Genomic DNA, 25,322 nt, shown 5'->3' on the forward strand with positions numbered 1-25,322 from the left:
CAAAATTTGAGGCCCTTCAATCCATAGGCAGTATTGACATTTCAGTTGTAGAAAGGAATTAAAATGTAATATCCTTCATTTAAAAAAAATGTTTATTTATTTATTTTGAGAGAGAGAGAATGTGAGGGGGAGGGTTAGAGAGGGAAGGAGAGACAGAATCCCAAGCAGGCTCCGTGCTGTCAGTGCAGAGCCTGACATGGGGCTCAACCTAATGAACCGTGAGATCATGACCTGAGTCAAAATCAAGAGCCGGATACTTAACCGACTGAGCCCCCAGGAGCCCCTGCAATATCTTTCAGGTAGGTTCCTTCTATGAAAATATGGAAGCATCCGCTGAGTGAGGATGCACCTTATAAAAACCAAATGTGAGATTTCAGTCACTGCAATTATGGGATTTCAATACTCACACTACTCACGATGGGCTTGTATTACAGAATACGAAGGAAAATCAGTCGCAATTTATCAAGGGCATGCTTACAATTTTTCACAAATTCTATGGTAATATTTAAAAGCTTTTCTGCTTTATTAACCTAGATGATTCTTAAAATAAACATCTATGTAATGTTAATCTGAACAAAGTAATTTTATAGGAAGTGACAGACATCTATGAGATACTAGTAAGTCTTGAATGGTCTATTTTATGAACTCCATTGGACATATCCTTACTTCTGAATAAATCATACTTTAATATCTAGAGCAGTGGTTTTTCAATTTTTTCAAGACTGAGGCTCCCTTTTACTATCAAAATTACAACTGCCCCATTATCTTTTAATAGAGAAATACATGAAAAGAAAAGCCACTTTGGACTGGTAATTATTGTAACTGAATATTTTATTTAACTATATGTAATAGCATCTGCATAGATTTCCAAAAAAAATTAGAAAATTAAAAATATTTATTCACTTTACAGATGTTTCATTTTTTTCTTTTTTTGAACAGTAGATGATCAGATACCTTAGATAAGTTTTAGAAGGTTTATATAGGCATAAACTCTGGCTGGATCAAATTGATCAAAAAGAAAAACTGTACAAATATAAATTGTTTAAATGCTTTATCCTGTAACATTTATAGAAAACCATATTATTAGTAATTTTTAACCATAAAGGTGCCTTTGACTTTTAAAAATTTTTTGCAGTAAAATATTTTTGCTTATGTGATTTACAGCTGACCCTTAAACAACAGTGGAACTGCACAGGTCCACTTACAGATTGATTTTTTAAAAATAAATACAGTACTTTAAAGATATTTTCTTTTATGGTTTTAATAACTTATTTTCTCTAGTTTATTTTATTGTAATAATACAGAATATAATATATATAACAGAAAATACATGTTAATCAACTATATGTTATCAGTAAAGCTTTCAGTCAACAGTAGGCTATCAGTAATTAAGTTTTGGGGGAGTCAACAGTTACATGTGAGTTTTGACTGACAAGGGGTCAACACCCTTAACCTTCATATTGTTCAAGGGTCAACTGTATAAAATTTCTAGAAATAGGAGAGGAAAAAAGTTTGGATTTCCTTTGGGTGCCCCCTTCAGATATATGCCTTTCATTTGAGAATTTTCTTTGATTTTCAATCCTTACTCTTATAGGCTCTTCATCCAACCAGAGTAGTAAGTTTAGCCTAATAATTAAATGAGTGATTTCCCTATTAAGTTTAAAAGAACTCATTAAACTCTTTATCTTTGGAATCTGAATCCTCCTAACGTAGGTGGCTGTATAACAATTCAGTGTCTTTATCAGATTGAGCTAGTGGGGAAATACCCTAGGTCAAAATTACCTATAGTAGGACAAGCCAACAAATAAATTCTAGGCTATAAGGCAAGAATTTCTGAGCCTCCAACTCTTTTCTTTTTGATAATGCTTTGCGCATTGCGAGTGCAGAACTTTATAACTGATTTAAAAAGATAACGTGTCTTCTCTCTCTCTCTCTAGTATGTTCTCTTGATATTTCTGATGCTTTCTTGATTTTCCTAGCGGCTCTGAGGTACCATATGGGTGGGGGGGATCACATGTGGCCACCAACAACCCAACTCACCAAGAAGCACTGTTAGCTCGCTAGGGTCACTACTAATGTAATGAAATTACTGTGTTAGTAAAAAAGAGTGAATGTGATCCCATACTGGTAATCTTCAGATTACAATTTGAGTCAAAAGAAGTTTAGATAAGAAGAAAAAGATATCATGGGATTTTTAATTTCACAACACAATAAATAGAAAATTAGGAGATCAAAGAGGGGATTTTCCTAATAAATCTCTCACCTACTCTGTATTCTCCTAGGAACAATCTCAGGTAAAATTATAAATTAGAAGAGATTTGGCTTTAGTTTTTTTTTATTGTTATTTTTCTTGACTTTATTGTAGTTCTTCTATAATTCAGATACACAGAATACTACCGGGACCCCATACACCTTCTATTAAAAACAAAGTCACTCTTGCTACCTTGGGTGTGATTGATAGCTTTGTGACTGTAATGTCCTAATGTTAACGATCCCAAAAGAAAGAAAGGGAAAAGTGGGTCTAAATGACAAGAGATGTGTTCCTAACATGTAATAGCACTTTTGAATACCCTCCCAACCTCACACCATATAAATAACAATATTCATAAGGATAATCTTGCTATACTTCTTTTTCCAATTTGCAATACATTACCACATCATTCTTTAGGCCCAACTCAAAATTTGTTTCCCCTTTATAATTAACCTCAGAGGATTTCACATCCCTGTGATGGCTGTTATTTCTGGCACTCCATAATCCTTCCACATATATAATTTGCTCTGTATGGACAGGGGAAAGATGTGAATGGATATCAAATATTTCAAGTAAACCATTATAAAAATGGTCTACTCGGTGTAAATGGCAATTTATTTGGTTTTGGTTCATACTGTCTTCCTGCTGCTATTGTTTCTCAATAGCAAAGGTGCCTAACTTTGTGAATTTCATAGAGTCCAATTAATGACAGAACCATTTGGGTGTTAGTTAATGTTAGCTAATGGTCATGACAATGAAAGCTATGTTAATAAAATAAGACACTACAACCTGTTGGGATGAGCACTGGGTATTGTATGGAAACCAATTTGACAATAAATTTAATATTAAAAAAAGTACACTTCAATTTCCAAGAAAGAATAAAAGACCCTCATAGTTTTTCAAGCAACTGCTGGAAGACAGCACAGCAAAAAGACCAGTCACATCTGTGTTGAAAAGTCATAGATGGAATATATTTGTTGGTATATCCTTTGTGACTGTGGTCTGTATACAAAGATCATGGAGCACCACACATTTTGTACTGTTTTTTTTCTGTTACTGTGATACATTTTCATCTACTTATTTATCCTCTAGCCAGTTTCTATAGTATTGAAGAATAGACATTGTAGCTATCTGATCATAATTAGGGTTTAACCTCCACAGTGGAAGAGAATGAAGCTGATCCAGTGGTCAGTCTGGGATTAAGCTTGATATTAACATTCAGATTCTAACTAACTGAGCTAACTGACCACAAATCAGACAAATGCTTATAGCAAAAGAGGACTGGATACAGAAACATAAAAGAGAAGTTGGAATTAAAAAAAAATACTTAAATGCAAAATATCTATGAACTATCACCCAAATTCTTTTTTTCATTTCACTGTAATGAATAGCATGTAATTATTTTTTCTCCCAAATTCTTATAGTTTTAAGAATTTTTAATGAGTTAATATTTATAAAAGTTGACAAAATATCATTTTATCAGTTAAAAAACACCAAAATTATATACCTAGGGTATTCAAAAGAATAAAAGTGCAGAAAAATTTAAAAACACAAAAATTCTCGTGAGTTCACATATGATCAAAGTGAACCCAGTGGTATTCTGGTAAATCAACTGGCTCCCCACAAAATGCATATATTTATTATAAATTTTACTTACATAAAGAATGCATAGCTCGTGATTTACAAATAATAATAAAATATAAATATTCTTTATTATAATTCTATTTAATATTTTGGTTCTCATGGAATCAAATGTCAATTGATTTTTGCTTAATTTATGTATCCATCACCAACCTCTTGTGGCAATTGACAGATATGTGTAGTTTAGATATAAATATTGGTTGACATTTTCATTTAAGTAAATGAGTGAAAGGAAAACAAAGCATTGAAGGCATATTAAAATAATTCATTCATTAATAACATGAATGACTTCTTTGCTAGGTGAGATAATTTTTGACTATTAGAAGAATATTTTTGGGACACCTGGGTGGCTCGGTCAGTTAAACGTCCAACTTCAGCTCAGGTCATGATCTCACAGTTCAGGAGTTCAAGCCCTGTGTCAGGCTCTGTACTGACAGCTCAGAGCCTGGAGCCTGCTTTAGAGTCTGTGTCTCCCCTTCTCTCTGCCCCTCCCCTGCTTGCACTCTTTTTTTCTCTCAAAAATAAACATTAAAAAAAATTTTTTAAAGAATATGTTTTCATCTCTTTATGCTACGTACAGTGCAAAAGCTATAAAAATGACATAATTTTAATTTGTACTAATATTTTTTCTCATCGCTTTCTTAATTCTACACAATCTACAAAACAATAAATTGATCATTCTAATGTGTGGTGTTCACCAATTTCCATGGTGCAAATACCCGTACCATGGCTGAAAAATTAAATTAATATAATTTTATGTTAATATAATTTTTATGGAAATGACTCAAAGTACAAAATACATACTGACAAAAGCAAAAATGCTATTTGATTATGTAAAATAACCTTTTTGGAATTAAAAAAACTGTTTTGATGGTTATAACTGATATTTTCACGTATATATCCTTAAACCTTTGAAGAAAAGAATGCAGGTCATATAGTACTCTTATTCTTCCTTACATATGCATAGTTCTTTCATTCAGAAATTCTAAGATAATTAATTTTGCTACTCTATACAAAACACAACTTTGAAAAATTGGAGAACTAATTGATTACCAAGAATAACAGCAAAAATAATGTTTTTAAGAAATGCAAATAGCATTTAATAATTTGGAAAGCATCTTGTGGTTTTACAAATATTTCCTAGACAATATAGAGGTGATTGTTATCTAAAAGAGTTAAAGGCAAGAACAAATAAAGAGTTAAAGGCAAGAGCAAGCACGTTAAATTATGGACGTTTTTACTTTTAGGCAATACATAAAAGCTGTACCACAAAGACTTTTTAATTAAATAATTTGAATGATTTTATTTTATACTTAGAAAATTAAACCACACCCACATAGGTTTCTACAAGCGTTAAACTGCAAATTTCTAAAAGCAATTCAGAACTTCATACCAGAGATTAAAAGTTTTCATTGACTAGGTCCTTTGAGACTTCCATAAGGAGGTGTTTTTAAGAGTTCCAACACCAGAGTGAAGCTGGCCATGGTCTGAATCTGGTTCCACCCCTTACTAACAGTAAGATCTTAGAAAAGTCACTAACCTTCTCTGAACTCCCATTTTATCATCTGTAAAATTAGGATTAAAAGTGGGGCGCCTGGGTGGCGCAGTTGGGTTAAGCGTCCGACTTCAGCCAGGTTACGATCTCGCGGTCCGTGAGTTCGAGCCCCGCGTCAGGCTCTGGGCTGATGGCTCGGAGCCTGGAGCCTGTTTCCGATTCTGTGTCTCCCTCTCTCCCTGCCCCTCCCCCGTTCATGCTCTGTCTCTCTCTGTCCCAAAAATAAATTAAAAACGTTGAAAAAAAAAATTAAAAAAAAAAATTAGGATTAAAAGTAATACCTATTTCAGGGGCACCTGGGTGGCAAAGTTGTCCGACTTTGGCTCACGTCATAATCTCGAGGTTCTGAGTTCGACCCCATATGGGGCTCTGTGCTGACAGCTTGGAGCCTGGAGCCTGCTTTGGATTCAGTGTCTCTCTCTCTCTCTCTCTCTCTGCCCCTCCCCCACTCACGTTGTGTCTCTCTCCCTCTCTCAAAAATAAACATTAAAAAATTAAAAAATAATAATACCCATTTCCTAGGATTGCTGTGGCAATTACATGTGTTAATGCAGGTAAAGTGTAGTAATAAATATTTTTTAAACCTCACATTTCTTTTGCCATTTGAAGAAACCCACCTTCTTAGGAGTTTGCAACAGATTTGGTGTCTTAACTGAAAACTTTGAGAGATGCTAATTGGAACGAAACAATTGGTATCATAATGCATATGTTTATTTACCAGCCATGTACTTGCTATCTATGCTGTGTGCTTCGGCAACCACAGCCCTCGTCCCCCACAATCCTCTTTCTGTTGAGTACCCTTTCCCCTCCCTAATCCCGTTTTCTGAGTATATAAGTACACATCTTCAATCCAATTGACCACATTATCTTCTCTCCCTCTCCCTTCCTCCCTCCCTCCTTTCTTCCCTCTACTTGATTTTTAAGTCTTAAGTTACTACCCATTTCTTCTAGTAAATTCTCCTGGATAACTGTTATAGAAAATTTTCCAGAAATACCTGTGCCAACACTTATTTCTCTGTCCTGATATTTACGCAAAACTCATGCTTTATTGATGTTCCGATGGTGCCCAGAGTTTAGGAGGATAGGTCCAAAAGACATTGAACACTTGCTGTGACTATTTCCCATAAATCTTACCCCGGAGTACACTCATAAAAGCTCTCACATGTTTCCATTAGGATGGTCTACAGAAGAGCTCTGCAAATGGCTGATGCTAATGAGCCCATAGATGTTTTTAAAACCTGATGTGGTCAATCAAAGGGGAGGCGGCTGCCAAGACATCCCCTCCTCTGTAGCTGTAAAGCACTTCCCGAAGGAAAGTGGCCTGGCTGGGAGGTGCCACAAGGCCTGTCTTACCCCCTCAGTCATAACAATGTCAGCACCTCTTCATCCATGCTCCTTCACTCAGAAAAGAAAATACCATTCAGAAAGAGACTAAGTGGTTCAACTTCAGAAAATTCTAAGAGGACAAAGCTCTATCAACCAAGGAATTTGAATACAAAGATTTATGATACCAGTGCAAAAAGCCGTATGCAGGAAAGAGTTAGTAAGCAAATAGAGCGTATTATCTTTGAGCTCAACCTATGCACTATTTATTGAGATTCTCTCATTTAAAATGGAATCTATGTGCTATTTGATTAATTAGCAGAAGACTTTACTGTATTTTCTGAATTAGATGCAAACTGATACGAGATGTTTTCAGAAGTCTGAAAAGTGATGCAAGAATGAGAAAGGTTGATAATGCTGTTTTCAACATTGATTATAGGAAACAATAGTATAAATTACAGGATTCAGAGTCAAAATGATGCAAAGATGAAAAGCTTATTAGCTTTGTGATTCTGGGTACCTACTTAAAATCAGTGACAGATGCTTCATAGGTTGTGCTAATTAAGAGAACACACATAAAATGTAAGTGCAATTCCTAGCACGGAATGTGTAAAGAAAGTTCAATAAATGCCAGTTATTACTGCTATGATTATTATTCTGAATTCTTACAATTTTTTAAGACTCATGCTGCCAAGAATGGTGAATATACTCTGAAAATTCTACCTTCTGCAGCAGCTATGATAAAATCTCATGTCACTTGAATAATGTTCCACTACCTGGACGAGGGGTAGCAAACAGGTAGATAGTAAACTGAATGTAACTTTAAGAAGAATTTCACTGGATTAGATAGGTTTATTATTATTATTATTATTATTATTATTATTACTATTATTAAATATAAAACCTTTTAGGAAGGAATACTCTAGGTCCACCATGCCCTCTTGTCATACACTTGGCTGCTTTCTCAGAGTTCTAGGGCTTGACTGGATCTGAAGATATTTGGATTTGCATCTGTAATCTGGATCTTTCCAGTCTTCTCTCCCACTCTATCAAAAACATAACTGTAATATGTCTCTTTCCTCTGGAGACCTACTCTCTCTACAGGTAGTTTTCCAGAATAATTATTTTTTTATGATTTTTAAAAATTTTTAAGTAATCTCTATACCCAACAGGGGGCTTGAACTCACAACCCCAAGATCAAGAGTCACATGCTCTACCAACTGAACCAGCCAGGCGGCCCTACCAGAATAATTATTAATAAAATTTGTGTTGTCCCTCACTGGAAACATCATCACCATAGCTAATACTTTTGGGCATTTACTAAATATCAAGTACAGTATAAAGCAATTTGCCTATATTCACTCATTTCAGTCACCATCAAGTTTACAATAGGGTAGTATTTTTTTCTATTGCTATTGATAGATGAGGAAGTCAAATATCAGAGATAATACATTACCTGCCTCTGAGTAGAGAATCTTTGATGAGAATCTAGGCAGTTTCAGTCCAGACATTACATTTTAAACTACTAGATAGACCACATATATGTAGATTTAATAGTCATCCCAATGGGATTACATTAATGACAAAATTTTCAGTCATATGGTAGAAGATATTTTAGGACAGAAATTCCTCTCAAAATATACTGCCTTATGCTTGACAAGTAAGGTTGACCTCACCAATTTTTAAAACACAATTAGCACATAAATGAGACAAATGTGGATATTCAGTTATAAATAACATTTCATGATATCAAATGACTATGCATTTTAAAAATATTCCAGATAAATCATTGCTGCTAATGCTTCATCCTTTTGTGAATTTCTTCAGAAATTTTCAGTTACATTATTCTTTTGTAGTAATGAGACGTTCCAAAGTGTGCACTTATACATTTCAGCTAAGTACAGCTTTGAAAATAAGTTTTAAAAATCATTAGGTACGTGAATATTCTATTTATTTCTCCAATATTTCTCTATCAATAGACCAACATTTACAACATCTTACTCTAAATATCATCATTTATTTTCACTCAGTCTTATATTGTTGTTTTTTAAGTTTTATTTATTTATTTTGAGAGAGAGAGAGAGAGAGCACATGAGCACGTGCTTATGCAAGTGGGGGAGGAGGGGGAGAGAGAGAGAGAGAGAGAGAGAGAGAGAGAGAGAGAATCCCAAGCAGGCTCTGCACTGTCAGCACAGAGCCCAACACAGGGCTCAAACTCACAAACTGTGAAATCATGACCTAAGCTGAAATCAAGAGTTGGACGTTTAACCAACAGTCCTATTATTATTAATCAAAAATCTGCCTGTTCAACAAGTAGTTTTAATACACTATACTTTAAGTATATTATCTACTTAATCAAGACACCCCCAAACAAAACCAATTAAAATAACTCACGACTTTCATTTCCTTATGTGGAAACTACAAGCCAAAATCACCAAATGGAATATTCCATTGTGTATATGTGTGTGTATGTATGTGTGTGTGTGTGTGTGTATATATATATATATATATATATATATATATATATATATTCTAATGGACACAAGCATAAACACTGAAAACACAGAGATATCCTCAAATATAATATAAATAACTCAAGCAAGGAGGACTATCAGTAGCATGTTATATTTGGATGGAATTTATGCAAATTACCATACTTTGAATATCAATCTATTCTCACATTTTCCAAATGAAGAAACAGGTTAAATGGTTAAACCACAGTCAGAGTTACTTGTAATAGAACTAAAACTACATTGAAGATCTTATAGCTCCTTGGTTGTGGCTTTTCCACTTAAAACACACTGGAGAAATTTGCAATACAGTAGTCCCATTTTCACAAATTCAACTGAAGTACTAGGGGAAAGAAATCATAGCAAACTTAAATATTTCTCTTTCACAATGGCTCCCAAACACAAGCAACTACTTCACCGATGATCAACTAAAGAGACAATATTCTACCTTAACACCATAATGGGGAGAAAGGTCTTGTGGGATGTACTGTATATCCTGCAACAGTTTACAGTGAATTTTAAAAGCACAAGAAGCAGTTTCCAATGGTGATTTTTGTAAACATCACTGTGCATCCTAGAGCCAAACATCTGGGGAAGATGCTGCTCCCTACATTTTAGGACTTGGGCACTGAATGTGTATGAAAGGATTTCAGAAGAATATTTGGCAATAACACTTGGCGATCATTGTGGACAAGATGAAGAATCTCAATGAACAGATTAAATTTAGTTCTAGTTAATGAACAAATTTGGCCTGGAAGTTTTTAATGTGCTACAGGGATCTTCTGCCTTTTTTTTTTTTTTAATGTTTGTTTATTTTTAAGAGAGACACAGAACAGGAATGGGGGAGGGGCAGAGAAAGAGGGAGACACAAAATCCGAAGCAGGCTCTAGGTTCTGGGCACAGAGCCTGATGTGGGGTTCAAACTCACAAACCCTGAGCTCATGACCTGAGCTGAAGTTGGACACTTAACCGATTGAGCCACTCAGGTGCCCCCATTCTGCCTTTTTCTATCAGGAATACAATGTTAAACAAAACAGATTCCCAAATATAAACAAATACAAAAACATACAAGTATAATCAAATCCACTATAAAATAGATCCAAATTGTGATACGTACTGAGGAAAAAAAAAAGGGTACTGAGAAAGAAAATAAAGGGGAAGAGAATAGTGGGGTAATCCAGGGACTTTTATCTCAAGTGAAAAATATGTAAAACTTGCTAAAAATTATAAAATACTTCAAACTTCCAAAAATAGTATGTATTTACTATCCATATTTAATGGATGTTAATATTTTACCATATTGACTTCAGCTTGTTACTTTTACAATATAAGCAAAGTGAGAAAGTACAGTAAACCCCCACCGCCCATTCTTCTACTCTTCATCTCTACAGGTATCTTCACAATGTCATGTATCATCCTTTCCTATGCATATTTTTACTTCAATAAAATACAGTGTCGTTTGATGTGTTTTAATTACATACGTGTATCATATAGAGCTTTGCAACTTGTGTATTTCACTCAATAGTGCATACATGTAAACTTGACTATTCAGTTCAATCTGTTATCCATTTTATCATCATATGAGCAAACTACAGTTATCCAATCCTATACTGGCCCACAGTTAATCTTTCTTTTAACTTTCAATACTGGGTTTTCTAGGTAATTGAGTCATCTGACACTCACAGTGGCATTATGAGGGTTCCTGCTTCAGCACAGGTTTGTCAATACATGATGTTGTCAAACTTTAAAATTTTGCCAATCTGGGGCTCCTGGGTGTTTCAGTCGGTTAAGCATCTGATTTCGGCTCAGGTCATGATCTTACGGTTCGTGAGTTCGAGCCCCGCATCGGGCTCCGTGCTGACAGCTCAGAGCCTGGAGCCTGTTTCAGATTCTGTGTCTCCCTCTCTCTCTGTCCCTCCCCTGTTCACACTCTGTCTCTGTCTCAAAAATAAATAAATATTTAAAAAAAATTTTAAATTTTGCCAATCTGATGATATGATACATGTGAAATGGTGTCTTTTTGCAATTTTAATTTCCCTACTTAGTAACAGAGTTGAACATCTGTTCATATTTGTATCAGCCTTTTCTCTGTGTATTATCTGTTCATATTCTATAACTTTTTTATTACATTGGCTCTTTATTTTTGTAAGAGTTCTTTTTATATTCAAATACTATTTTCTTGTCAGTTAATGAACTGCAAATATTTTTTCTAGTATGCAGCTCATCTTTTCACTTTCTTGATGCTGTATTTGATCATATAAACAAGTTTAATGTACCCAAGTGTATTTTCTTATGCTTTGTCTTTTTGGCATCATATCTGACATAAAGATATTTTCCTATATTTTTTCTTCAAGTTTTATAGTTTTGATTTGTTTTTTTTACATTTACGTACTTAGTTCACTGGGAATTAATTTTCATGTATGATATGAGGTAGGGACCTAATTTTATCTTTTTAAATGTGGCTGGCCAGTTGTTAAAAGGTCATTATTAGAACAGTCCCTCCTTTTCCAACTCAGTCTCCTCTGTCACATACCAAGTTGCATATTTAATCACCATTAAATATGAGTCTGTTTCTAAGCTCTCTTTTATTCCATGTGTTGTCTGTCTGAGCTAATTTTATGTGTTTTAACTATTTTAGCATTTGAAGTATTGAAATCTGTAATGGTAAGCATGCCTTCCCTTTTCCTTATTCTTTTTCAAAATTTTTTTAGCCCTGACCCTTCCACAGAAGTTTTAGGATAAGCTGAATAGTTTTAAAATGCATTATGTAAATTTTTAATTTTATAAAATACAGAATAATATATATATTTTTCAGCCTCATTTTCTGTCTCTCTTTCTCTTTTTGCTGCGTTATTTGAAAGTAACTCCAAGATATCTATTATTTTTCCTGTAAAACGTCCACATACATCTCTAAGAGATGAGGACTTTGGGCCTGCATATGTTGGATGGGTGATCAGGGACAGTTCCAGAACCTGAAATCTAAAGAGTCAATCAATCATGCACAGACTGTTCCAGACATGATCTTAGGGCAAGAAAGGTTTGTTATGTTACACCTGACACTAATATTACACTGCATGTTAACTAACAGGAATTTAAATAAAAACTTAAAAAAAGAAAACTGAGTCAAGATCGATGTGGCTGAATTTTTGAGATGGAGGGAAGAAGGAGGGGGAGGTTGGGGAGGAGGGCAAAGGCTCAATCATGGAGCTGTACAGGGTTTTGGAGGTCATAGTAATGAGTACATCTGAAAGCAACTTAAGGATTTAAGCAGGAAAGTGGAGATCCAATATACTCCTGCACAGAGATAAGACTGAGGCTCCAACAAGAGAGGAGGCAGAAAACAGCTGGAAGTCTCCTGAAGGGGTCCAGGAGAGAGATGAAAGACAGATGTCCTTGGCTGGCAACACAAATGGAGGTAAGTGGACAGATTTGAGACATATTTATAGAACACATGACTGTGCTAGGAAAAGCAAATAAGGAAACAAAACCAGAATTCTCAATACGTTGGAATAAAGAGCTACGCTTAATGGTACCATTTATTATGGCTCAACCTGAGGTCCTGATGCTGAATTTAAAGCAAACCAAACCAAACTAAATGAACTGTATTTATATAATGTTAGTGGTCTGACTTGGTAATCCCTTTTTTTCTTAGTTGATTCAAAGGATGGTGAAGGTGAAAGCAACTTGGATTCCCTCAAGTGTGCTGTACAGCTACTGCATAAATAGCTGCACAGCATCCAATTAAACAGTGATGTTTCTGCCTAGGAAAGCTATATATAAGCAAATGAAACCAGAAAGGTACATGCTGGGAATACAGAATTACAGTGGGGCCCTATTTAAAACACAGCTCGCCATTAGATGTATTTGGACATAATAACTGTTATATCAGAATCCTGATATATCACAATGATACCCATCAAAATCATAAATTACACAGTTAGCTTGTAAATCTGTATGTATTTCCACTGATGTCCATGCCCTTATAAAGTCCTACAATAAATGCATTCTTTTTTTGTTTGTATGGTTTAGTTGTACTAAAACAAGACAACGCTTTACAAAGCTAACTGTCATTTATCAAGTATGTAACAGTAATTGTACCTACACCAGTATAAGTCCTAAGAACACACGTTTCAGCTCTGTAAATCTCCAGAAAAGATAAGGTGTGTGTACAAATAACTACAATGTAAGACAGAATACAGTCAGCATTGGAGACATGCTTTAGTGTTAATAGACTATGAGTTTCTACAGAAGCTGAATCATGTCTCATTTACTTTTATATTTCTGGCTCCTAGGACTAGTGCAATGAATAGCAAAGAGTACATGCTTAATAAGTGTCTATTCATTCATCCATTTATCTAAATATTTATTAAGTGCTTACTGGAAGTTAGGCGTACAGAGACCTGTTCCTGACTTTGATGAGCTTACACTCATTCCTTCCAAACTCATTTTGAGTGCCCCGCTTAAAGGGAGAAGGATATATATGGAGGCAGGGTCCTCAATGACAAGAAGGAGCTGCTGTGTATGAGGGAGAAGGTGGCGTGACTTCAGTCTGACACACTCAGTGCTGTGAAATGGGAGAGAAAACTGGGGGCACCAAGCAGGATGGTAGTAGGGCAATAATGAGCAGCTGAATCTGAAAACACAGTGTTTGTCATTTTCTTTAAAACTTCTTTAAAGTTTTTACATATTTGGGGGCACCTGGGTGGCTCAGTCAGTTAACTTTCCGGCTTCAGCTCAGTTCATGATCTTGAAGTTTCTGGGTTTGAACCCCGTGTCGGGTTCTGTGCTGACAGCTCAGAGCCTGGAGCCTGCTTCAGGTTCTGTGTCTACCTCTCTCTCTGCCTCTCCCCTGCTCTCACTCTGTCTCTCTCTCTCATAAATAAACACTTAAAAATTTTAAAAATAAATAAATAAAGTTTTCATGTATTTGCATAAAAAGGAAATATGGAGTGAAGAATATGGGAGGAAAATGGTTAAAAGTCCTGGCCTCCAAATTAAAAAAAAAAAAAAAAAAAAAAAAAAAAAAAAAAAACAAAAGAAAAAAACCAAATAATGAAGTAAATGGTAAAGGGTAGAAAGATATGTAAAAACAAGAGGTGGGTGCTTTACTGGGGAAAACAAGAGGATGAGGTAAAAAAAAGGAGTTGGGGAGGAAGGACATGGAAGGAAAAGGGGTTGTGGTCTGAGTGTGGAACACTGAAATTTGATTGGTGGTAGAGCTGTTCTAATTTGTAACAATATTCTGGATGAGGCTGTGGACATAAACAGCTGACTGAAATGGAGGTAAAGGACATAAATAGAATAGAAATAAAGACTTCAGAATAGAGGTGGTCAAGGAAATATGAGGCTAATGGTTCAGTGAGCCATCATATGCCTACTGACATCATGGTTTGGGGGGAAATACTGGGATGGAAAGAATATAGAAAACCACTGCCAAAGTTTTGAATGTTGGTGAAATACCAAAAGACTTAGTAAAGAGCAGGGTAAAATGAGAGACGTGGTAAAGTTTTCATGGAGAAAGAAGTATTTGATGTGAACCTTAAAGCGGGTATAGAACTTCATAGAGATTGGGAGGCAGAGAAGACATTTCAGCCTGAAGGATTGTCTAAATGCCAGAGGAGGCAGCAATGGTTAACTATCTCTGATTCATCACACTGGATCTCTCAGATCTCTCAGATGAAATGATCTGAAAACAACTCCATTGTATTGGAATTGGACTTTACAGTGCATTCCTATGAGTATTTTCTAAATGGACCACTAACTCATATCTATCTTCCTACACTCCAAATTCTCCCAACTACTTAACTTTCATATCCCCAACCAACTAAATACCTACAGATTCAACTGCTCTATGTCTGCTGTTTGGATGGGGACACTGACCTCGTATAAGCACATCTGCAACTGGTTCCAGGTCTGATCTTCCAAGGCCATGCTAAAAGGTTCTTCTTCAACATAAGGGGATGCAGAGGGTCTGGAGATCTCTTATTTTAACAGTAGCTTTGCAGAGGTGTCTTGACCTATGCTGCTTATTTTTTCTTACTTGGTCTCAGCTCTAACTTAAGATGCTATTTTGATCCTTGTTCTTTGAATCATATTATCACAGAGTAGACAGGAGATTTTGAGGGTCACGTGACCCTACCTCCTGCTTAATCAAAGACTTCCCTTGATACGCCTGTGTTAGGTTTCTGCCTGAACACTCCTCTATTGTTTGAAAAATCAAAGATTCAGGGATAGATTGCTACATTTATCTATGGGATAGTAAGTTCTCAAAGTAAACCACACTGCTGGATAGACATGATCTGCTCCTGTATCTTAAATTGTATTTACTACTTGTAGTCTATTATTTTGTCATGTCTGAAAGCACTTAACTCAGAGCCTGTAACATAAGATATACTCTATTTGTTGAAACTGAAACTAAATTTTCAATGCATTTTAACTCCTAGGTTAAGAGAATAGGTTACTTCTAGTACAAAGTTTCATGTCAAAATCTGTTTTCTGTGGATTCTTTATCTCAAACCTCTTTAAGAAATGTGCAGTCAGTGGGACGGAAGAGATACTGGAGAAACAGGCTGACTTGGGTGCACATGGTAGCATATGTATGTCTGTGTATTCATAGAGAAAAGGGAGACAAGTAAGAAAAGAAAGAGGGAGGGAGGGAAACAGATTATAATCTCAGCCCTTGGGTAAATTAGGAATATATCTCTGAATGGTGATTTCTACTTTTAGAATATAGTTACAATAATAGCTTCTAATCAGACAACAATTCTTGGATAGAAATGAACTCAAGAATGTGAAAGTGTTTTTTAAATGAAAAAATCACAACCCTATGTAAAACGTCTACTACCTGCTTTCATATGTAGCTTAGAAGATCTATCCTTTTACCTCTTGATATTTTCACTTCCTAAATACTGTACATATATTTGTAGAAACACTGTTTCGGGAAAAATAATGTGTTCCTTTCGGGAGGATGTTTCATCACATAGCTTCTCATTACTCGTGTGAAGTGCCAAGAACCTTGAAAGGGCAGGAAAAAAATCATTCCTCTCTAGCTTCTCTGCAGCTTTCCTTTCGACAGTGCTCAAGTACAGGCTGATTGGCTATGGAGCCACAGGGATTTGATGAAACAAAGCGTTCCACAGCAATACAGAATCCAGATGCTTCTATCTCAAGGGAAGTACACGATGTGACCTTGGTTGATGGCTGGTAAGCATGCTAGTTGCCTAGCAAAACTCAGAAGTCCATGAAAAGAGGCCTAATTTCCTTATTGATTTATATTTTGAAGCTTTTATTGTTATAATGTGATGTGCTACAAATTGAATATCTAAGAATGCTTAGAATAGCATGGAATTTTTTACTACTATAGCTGCTGACACATACCAATCTTATCAATGCCTGTATTTGTAATGATAACAAAATGTTGTTACACAATATGTTAATCCCTGCAAAGTACTGAGTACATGGGATATTTTTAATTTGAAAGATGAGCTCATGATGGTGAGATTTAAATAACCACATTACAAAAAATCTCAATGTGAAACTAAATTTGGTTTCCTAATGCCACACAAATTTGATAGTCATCAAAAATCATTCTTTACTCTAAGACAGGTTTTTTTCTGAAAGTAGAGACATATATTAAAGAAACAGGATTCACCACTAATAATATTCCTAAAAGTTTAGATCCACAGATTTACATGCAGATAAGACCACTGCTGATAAGTACATATTTTAATCTAGATGAAAAAAGAAATAAAACATATTTTTAAAATTTGCATATCAATTTTAGGACTAGTGAATAATCTGAAATACATTTCTAGAAACAAGAAACCCTTTTAACTACCCCTTTCACATTAGTTAATATGCCCAGGTCTTTCATACAGTAAATATTCTAGGCAGAATTTTTATCTCTTGATTCTTTGCTTTTCCTACTATTCTTCTCCCTCTCCATAATAAAAATATGGTAAACTAAGCAGACTATTAAATGACAAGGGCATTGTTTAATTAAATCAATTAAATTTCTAAAAATTGTGAAAAATCTCTGCCAGGTTTCATTTAATACAGTTAAATCAGCAATTTAGTAAACGAACACATTGCCAGCCACCACTGATAATAAACAATGAGCTGAAACATTTTGATAAGTTTTTGGACATCATTAAATATGTCTATTTTCTTCAATAGAAAAATCACTTCGATTACACATAACTTATTAAAGCCTTTACAAGTTAGCGAAGAAACTGGATGATTTAGCGGATCACGCCATTTCAATCAATCTGCTGTCCACATACATAAACACAATTTGAATGACAGTCATCATATTAGGTTAAGTTTAAGATTTATTTGTTGAGGGAGACATAAAATATCAACAGAAATGAAAATTAATAAATACGAAAATTCATTCATCTTTTTAATACCTCAAAAAATCAAATCATTTTCAGTGCTAAGGTGCCATACCATTTCTTGCCTTTATGACAATAGAAGTAAAATTTTGTATTCTGGTTTCTTTCTTTCTTTCTCTCTTTCTTTCTTGAGAGAGGGTTCAAGTGAGCTAGGGGCAGAGAGAGAGAGAGAGAGAGAGGGAGGGAGAGAGAGAGAGAGAATCCCACGAGAGGCAGAGAGAGACAGAGAGAAGTGGGGCTCACCCGAAGCAAGGCTCGAGCTCACCCGATACGGGGCTTACTCACGAACTGTGAGATCATGACCTGAGCTGAAGTCAGATGCTTAACGGACTGAGCCACTCAGGCACCCATGTTTTTCTTAATTTTATCTCATGAGCATTTTATATACTGCCAGAAGATCTTCACAACTATTATGAAAATAATTGTGTAAGTCACCATAATTTAATGGATCATTTCCCTGCTCTTAGACATGTTACTTTTCTCTTCCCCACCTCCTACTCCCATTTTTTGATACTACCACTAACCACCAACATTTTCATTGATGTAGTTTTCCCCTCATTTTTGATGTTTCTCCCTTCAGGTAAATTATCTGAAGTACAGACTCATAGATATGAATATTATTATGGCCCTTATATTTCCCAAGTGCTTTCTAAATTTCACTACCATCAAAATAAAAAGCTTCTGCACAGCAAAGGAAACAATCAACAAAACTAAAAGGCAACCAACGGAATGGGAAAAGATATTTGCAAATGACATATCAGACAAAGGGCTGGTATCCAAAATCTATAAAGAACTCACCAAACTCCACACCCGAAAAACAAATAACCCAGTGAAGAAATGGGCAGAAAACATGAATAGACACTTCTCTAAAGAAGACAACCAGATGGCCAACAGGCACATGAAAAGATGCTCAACATTGCTCCTCATCAGAGAAATACAAATCAAAACCACACTCAGATATCACCTCACGCCAGTCAGAGTGACCAAAATGAACAAATCAGGAGACTATAGATGCTGGAGAGGATGTGGAGAAACGGGAACCCTCTTGCACTGTTGGTGGGAATGCAAACTGGTGCAGCGACTCTGGAAAACAGTGTGGAGGTTCCTCAAAAAATTAAAAATAGACCTACCCTATGACCCAGCAATAGCACTGCTAGGAATTTACCCAAGGGATACAGGAGTGCTGATGCATAGGGGCACTTGTACCCCAATGTTTATAGCAGCACTCTCAACAATAGCCAAATTATGGAAAGAGCCGAAATGTCCATCAACTGATGAATGGATAAAGAAATTGTGGTTTATATACACAATGGAGTACTACGTGGCAATGAGAAAGAATGAAATATGGCCCTTTGTAGCAACGTGGATGGAACTGGAGAGTGTGATGCTAAGTGAAATAAGCCATACAGAGAAAGACAGATACCATATGCTTTCACTCTTATGTGGATCCTGAGAAACTTAACAGAAACCCATCGGGGAAGGGAAGGGAAAAAAACCCTAAAAAACAAAGAGGTTAGAGTGGGAGAGAGCCAAAGCATAAGAGACTCTTAAAAACTTAGAACAAACTGAGGGTTGATGGGGGGTGGGAGGGAGGGAAGGGGAGGTGATGGGTATTGAAGAGGGCATCTTTTGGGATGAGCACTGGGTATTGTATGGAAACCAATTTGACAATAAATTTCATATATTAAAATAAATAAATAAATAAATAAATAAATAAATAAATAAATAAATTTCACTACCATCAGTAGCAATGTATGTACCTATGATTTATACAGTGACTTTCACCAGCACTTAGGTATCAGCAGTTTTTACTGGAGAGGAGTGCTAATCTCACAGAGATAAAATTTCTGTGATTTCATACTAACAGAATCTCATTAGTATTATTTTAATCTGCATTATTATTACTATTGTTACATGCTTTAAAATTTTGCTAATCATATTTCCTATTGTTTGGATTGCCTCTGGAGGTTATCTAAAAGATTCATATGTGTTTTTAAATTAAATATAATAAATAATATATTTAATATCAGTATTTTGCAATGTGACTTTTTTTGTTACTTCAAAACTCGGGTAATGATCCCATGTCTGACAAATAAACAATATCCCCAAAATTTGATTTTTTTTAATCTATTTAATCCACCTGGAATATATTTTGGCATATGTTGTGAGATGTGTATCTAAATTACTTCTATTTCAAACTCTAACACCATCACCATTTATTACATACTTCTTCCCTTCCCCATTGCTCTATAAGGCTCTATTCTTTTTTTTTTTTTTAATGTTTTTACTTATTTTGAGAGAGACAGAGCATATACTTTTGGGATGTGGGGGAGGGAGAGAGAGAGAGGGAGAGGGAGAATCCCAAGCAGGCTCTGTGTTGTCTGCATAGAACCTGACGTGGGTCTCAATCTCACAGTGAGAGATCATGACCTGAGCCAAAATCAAGAGTTGGACACTCAATTGACTGAGTCACCCAGGCACCCCTGTAAAACTGTATTCTTACACATTAAACTCTTATATATAACATGCTGAGACTTTCTATACTTTCCTAGATCTAGCACAGTATCAAAAAAGTTAAATTAATAATTTTCTACTATGATTTGATATCTGGAATGGCTTTTCAACATTTATACTGTCTTTTTAAAAATATACCTTTATTCTCATTAGCTTATTTTCCCAAATAGATTTTTATCATTCTATCACCTTCTAAGAAAATCCAATTGAGGCTTTTGAGACTACACTAATATTTATAAATTAATATGGAAAGCTTTAATAACTTTATTTATCTTTATATCTGGAAACATAACCTACCTCTTTACTAATTCAAAATAAACAACATTTATTTTTTATTCTTTATTTTAGAGAAAGAGAGTGCATGCAAGCAGGGGAGCAGGGCAAAGGGAAAAAGAGAGAGAGAGAATCTCAAGCAGTCTTCATGCTCAGCGTGGAGCTTGACTTAGGGTTCGATCCCACAACCCTGGGATCATGACCTCAGCCGATGTCAAGAGTCAGATGCTCAAACAACTGAGCCACCCAAGCGCCCCACAATAAACAATATTTTAAAGATATATTCAATGCTATATAATTAAAGGGCAGTATGAGATCATGGAAAAAGTGAAGACTATGGAGTGAGGTACACACATACACACATATATATCTAGGCTCAAATCCTGTGTGACCTTGGGCAAGATGTTTAGCCTCTCTGAGCCTTACATATTTCCTCTATAAACTGAAGGTAGTGGTACTTCTAGAATGGACGGAAAGAGTAGGGATAATGTATATCCCTACATTGGAGCTGTATAGCTCCAAAGCTATTAAAGCATTTATATACCCAATAAATATTAGCTATGATCATAATTTTCAATATAAAATGTGCTTAGTAAAGTTCTTTCATGTGTATTATCTCACTTGTTCTGTTGATCTTCACAAAACTCTACTGGATGATGATAATGATGTTATTACCACTTTTAATACTAAGACCTAATACGTACACATGTATCTTCTTTTAAATCAAAAACACAAGCTCATTTCATATCATCATGACATATATAAATGTATTTGCAGATTATTTACATTACACAATTGCCTTGTCCCTGAATACTTTATGATTTTTTTGTTGTGATAATTATAATTGCTCTTTCTTTATATTTTCTATTAGTTTTGCTTGTTTAAAGGAATGCTTTTGATTTTAGTTTGTTTCATGCTCAACAGTTTTATTGAGATCTTTATCTCCTTTAAAATTATTGTTTATTCTTTTGGTTTTCTGGGTTTTCACATTTCCAAATTATATTCCATGTTATAGGATTGCATATTAATAAAATCAGCCACTTAACTGAAAAATGGAAAAACTAAGACTAGTTATCTCTCATGGTATCATGATATGGTAAAATCTTCCTGTTGGAAAATAACTTTAAGAAGATCATTTAGCTATTACTAGCCAGTTTCTTTTAGCTTGCAGATTGTATTAAGAATTTTCTGGGGGCTCTGAGCCTGAGTGTCTCAGTCAGTTAAGTGTCTAACTTCGGCTCAGGTCGTGATCTCATACCTCGTGAGTTCAAGCCCCGCATGGGGCTCTGTGCTGACAGCTCAGAACCTGAAGCCTGCTTTGGCTAACACACAGTGTGACAGAAAGAGGAATCAATGAGAAGGCATACATCTCTATTTTTTCTTTGTGGGCTTTAAATATTATTCTTGGGGATAAAGAATAAAAGAATGAGTAGAAAGAAGTATAAACCGCATGCACTTACACACTTGGGAGAGTTTTGTACCCTTCTTGTCTCTTATTGCAGGGGTGGCACGTTCTTTCTCATTATAACTTAGACTTCCCGCTCCCAAATACATCTATTTTTTCCCGCCCCAGAATATCATTTCAGCTTTGGGAGGATAAATTTCTGTGTCTGGACTTGTCTTTCCCCAAATATTCTCAGTAGGGTGCTCCCTTTTAAAATTAATAATAATGAAATACAATTTTGTGGGCGCCTGGGTGGCTCGGTTAGGCGGCTGTCTCCGGCTCAGGTCACAATCTCAGGGTTTGTGGGTTTGAGTCCCACATTGGGCTCTGCGCTGACAGCGCAGAGTCTACTTCAGATCCTCTGCCTCCCTCTCTCTGCCCCACCCCTGCTCTCTCCCTCTCTCATTCTCTCTCAAAAATAAACATTTAAAAAATTAAAAAAAATACCATTTTTTCATTGAATCAGTTGGTTAACACTATCAAAATAATCCACTCCCAAAAGCAATCCAAATAAAAGCATCTACTGATACCTCAAAAATGCTTCTTTTTTTACTTAATCATGTTTTGCTTTTAAATCAATTACAGGGACAAAACAAAACTAGTAATAAAGGTTCAAAACAATGACCAAGATGATACAATTATTTTCACCGCAGAACCAGACAATTAGCTTCAGGTATGGTTTCCGTACTCACGGGGAAAATGATTAGAAGTGGATGGATTGACACTGTCCCCACTGTCAGCACTCTCGCTGCTGGAAACTTCATCATCTGATTCCCGCACAGAGGAGCAGGGTGAAGAGCCGTCAACTTCTTCAAACTTCCTCTTTAAAATTCCACTCATAGCTGCAGCACTGTCACATGTACCTGTAACAGGAACGGGAGCAATGAAGCATTGAAATATTTGACCGCTAGATGTGTAGCCAAGGTCTCCAGAGTCATTTTTATGTGTGTTTTTTTCTTTTTATACATGAGCTGAGTCTTTCCTTGAAAGGATCACTAAGCAGTTTTTTAAAAATATTTTCAAATTAACAAAACTTAAACTAAAATTAAATACGAGCAATTGACCATTTGGTTACCAACCATTTTTTAAAGACACAGCTTATTTTAATATAATTTCTCTATTCCTTTTTGTTGGCAAATTGAGAAAATCTACCTGAGTCCATGAAATCCTGTAATGAAAAAAGTGTCAATATCCCCCAAAGTCTTAAATGATTACTGCCTTACATAAAATTCATCCAGAAGAAACACAGATAAGTATGCAAAAACCTCATACTCAAGTTTTAAAATGCAAGAGCCTAATTAGCTGAACACAACAAAGCATATGAAATCGGTTCTAAATTTTAGGTAGTTTTCATTTCAATACTGCAATTAGATGAAATGTGTTCCCATGATACCTGGTTACCAAAGCTGTTGCCACTTTTTCAGAAACTTCCTAAGGCTATTTACCTGGGAAACAGCCTTTAGTGGGCAGGGGGAAAGGTGGGGGTAGTTTCTCCTAAATGCTTTCTCTAGGATGAATGGGCTTTCCTCTCTCCTTGGGCTGCCCTTTCTCCACCTTCCCCATTTACCTTGACATATGCACAGTCAGCTAAAGAGCATAAACTTTCCTTGCAGTGTAAGGATATTTCGGGGAATAACCTATATATAAATTAGCTTAGATATGTATGTACATGGTCTTCCATTGCTAAATTAGGTTAACTTAGCTAAAAGTATTACTAAGTTGATTCCATGCATTCCAACTTCTATCTCATTTACGTCAGCTAATTTTAAGTCTCATTTGAGTTCGTGAAACCGTTATCTCCTTTTCCTGCCAGAGTGAAGCTATCAGTCCTGTTGATCAAGAGAAAGCAAGACCCTTGAAACTATTCTAGATACTGCCCTCAGACATCTCTGAAGTCACCCCTTCTCTGTGAAGATCACACAGCAAGGCAACACGCCCAGGTCCCCTCAGCTGAGCCAGCTCTCTCGAAAAGTCTAATTCTGTAGTTTTTAAAGTGGGTTACTTGGATTAGCAGAATCAGCATCACTAGGGAGGGCCACTGGCCCCACTTCAGATCTACTGAATCAGACACTTCCAGGAGGTAGTGCCTGGCACTCTGTGTACTCATATCGGAGGACCACTTGTCTAATTTCTAGTCTGCTCTCCAGCAGCTCCCTTCCTTGGGGGTGTCCACTTCCTAGTCCTAGAGAGTGACAAAACCCAGTACTTAAAACCTAGTCAAAATCTCTTCTTTGGCCATCTTTGTGTGTTTTCTAGTAAAATTAAATATAGTATTAAATGTCTCATAAGGATTTACCATTAATTTCAATATTTTCCATTCATCTGAGTACATGTTGAGCTACTGGTATGTATATGCTTGACTCCTTGGGTGGAGTAGGTGACACAAAAGGGAGTAGAACATGTTCACTGCCCTCAAGGAGCAAACACCCACTATGCGGCTTCATCAAATTGAGAGTACTCCCAAATTCATGTTCTACTGCCTTGTTTTACTAAATCACGTCTTTTACATGACTTATACTAACAATGGAGAGAACAGACGCCATAAGAAGATATTGCACTGTCCACTCTTCTGAGAATAAAATCTCTACCCTGACTCTGATTTTACCACTATTCAAATTAGCATATTATTTTCTGTATCTTAAAGGTGTGAAATGCATAAAATGTGCATGCATATTGCAGATCTGAGCAGGGCAAGAGAACAAAAGATATTTTAAGTAAAGTTCTTGAAATAAAAGTAGGACAGGATATAAATTTTAAAATGGTTCACTTCAAACAAGATGCAAAGTAATTCATGAGGGAGAGCCTCCAAGACACAAAGTAATATAAGATGGAAACCCATGTTTAAAAAGTACGTTCTTATAATAAGATAGTGCAATGGGAACAGTTACAAACCATATCCGTAAGTTCCCTCCGCTCCCAGCTTCCTTAGGAAAGGCAGATTTCTCAAGAACCAAAGACATTCAATTGCACCACAGACAACAATGTTTCAATATGGTAAAGCGGTACTTGGTACTCTTCCTTGTTTGCTTCCTCAAGAATAAGAGGGGAACTTTTTGGAGGGATGACAAGGAAATTGAAAGTCTCTTTTTCTTTTTGTTATTATATTTTGGGACTGGCAAGCAATGGAGTTGAAGGTTAGATACAATTTCTGTCTACATCTTTAAGGCTGAAAGAACCTGAGCTAGACCCAGCTCAAAGGAAAGAAGGAACTGACCCTTTAGGTTGGGATTAGTATATAAGCTAGAAATTAAAAATTCAAATAATTACAGGGGCACCTGGATGGCTCAGTCAGTTAAGTGTCTGGCTCTTGATTTTAGCTCAGGTCACAATCCCTAGGTCATGAGTTCGAGGCCAACTTCAGGCTCTGTGCTGGCATTGCGGAGCCTGCTTGAGATTCTCTCTCTCTCTCTGCCCCTCA

At 35.8% G+C, this 25,322-nt stretch overlaps 1 protein-coding gene across 1 annotated transcript in view; it reads right to left on the reverse strand.

The window, feature by feature from the left end:
- Window positions 1-25,322, reverse strand: part of CSRNP3 (cysteine and serine rich nuclear protein 3) — a 101,014-nt gene that overhangs the window by 61,889 nt on the left and 13,803 nt on the right. The window contains 1 exon segment of the mRNA XM_060621335.3: window positions 22,597-22,767. Within this exon segment, the coding sequence (XP_060477318.3) occupies window positions 22,597-22,767 (171 nt within the window).

This window comes from Panthera onca, chromosome C1 (genome assembly GCF_046562875.1).
Source record: "Panthera onca isolate mPanOnc1 chromosome C1, mPanOnc1 haplotype 2, whole genome shotgun sequence".
NCBI classification, from domain to species: Eukaryota; Metazoa; Chordata; class Mammalia; order Carnivora; family Felidae; genus Panthera; species Panthera onca.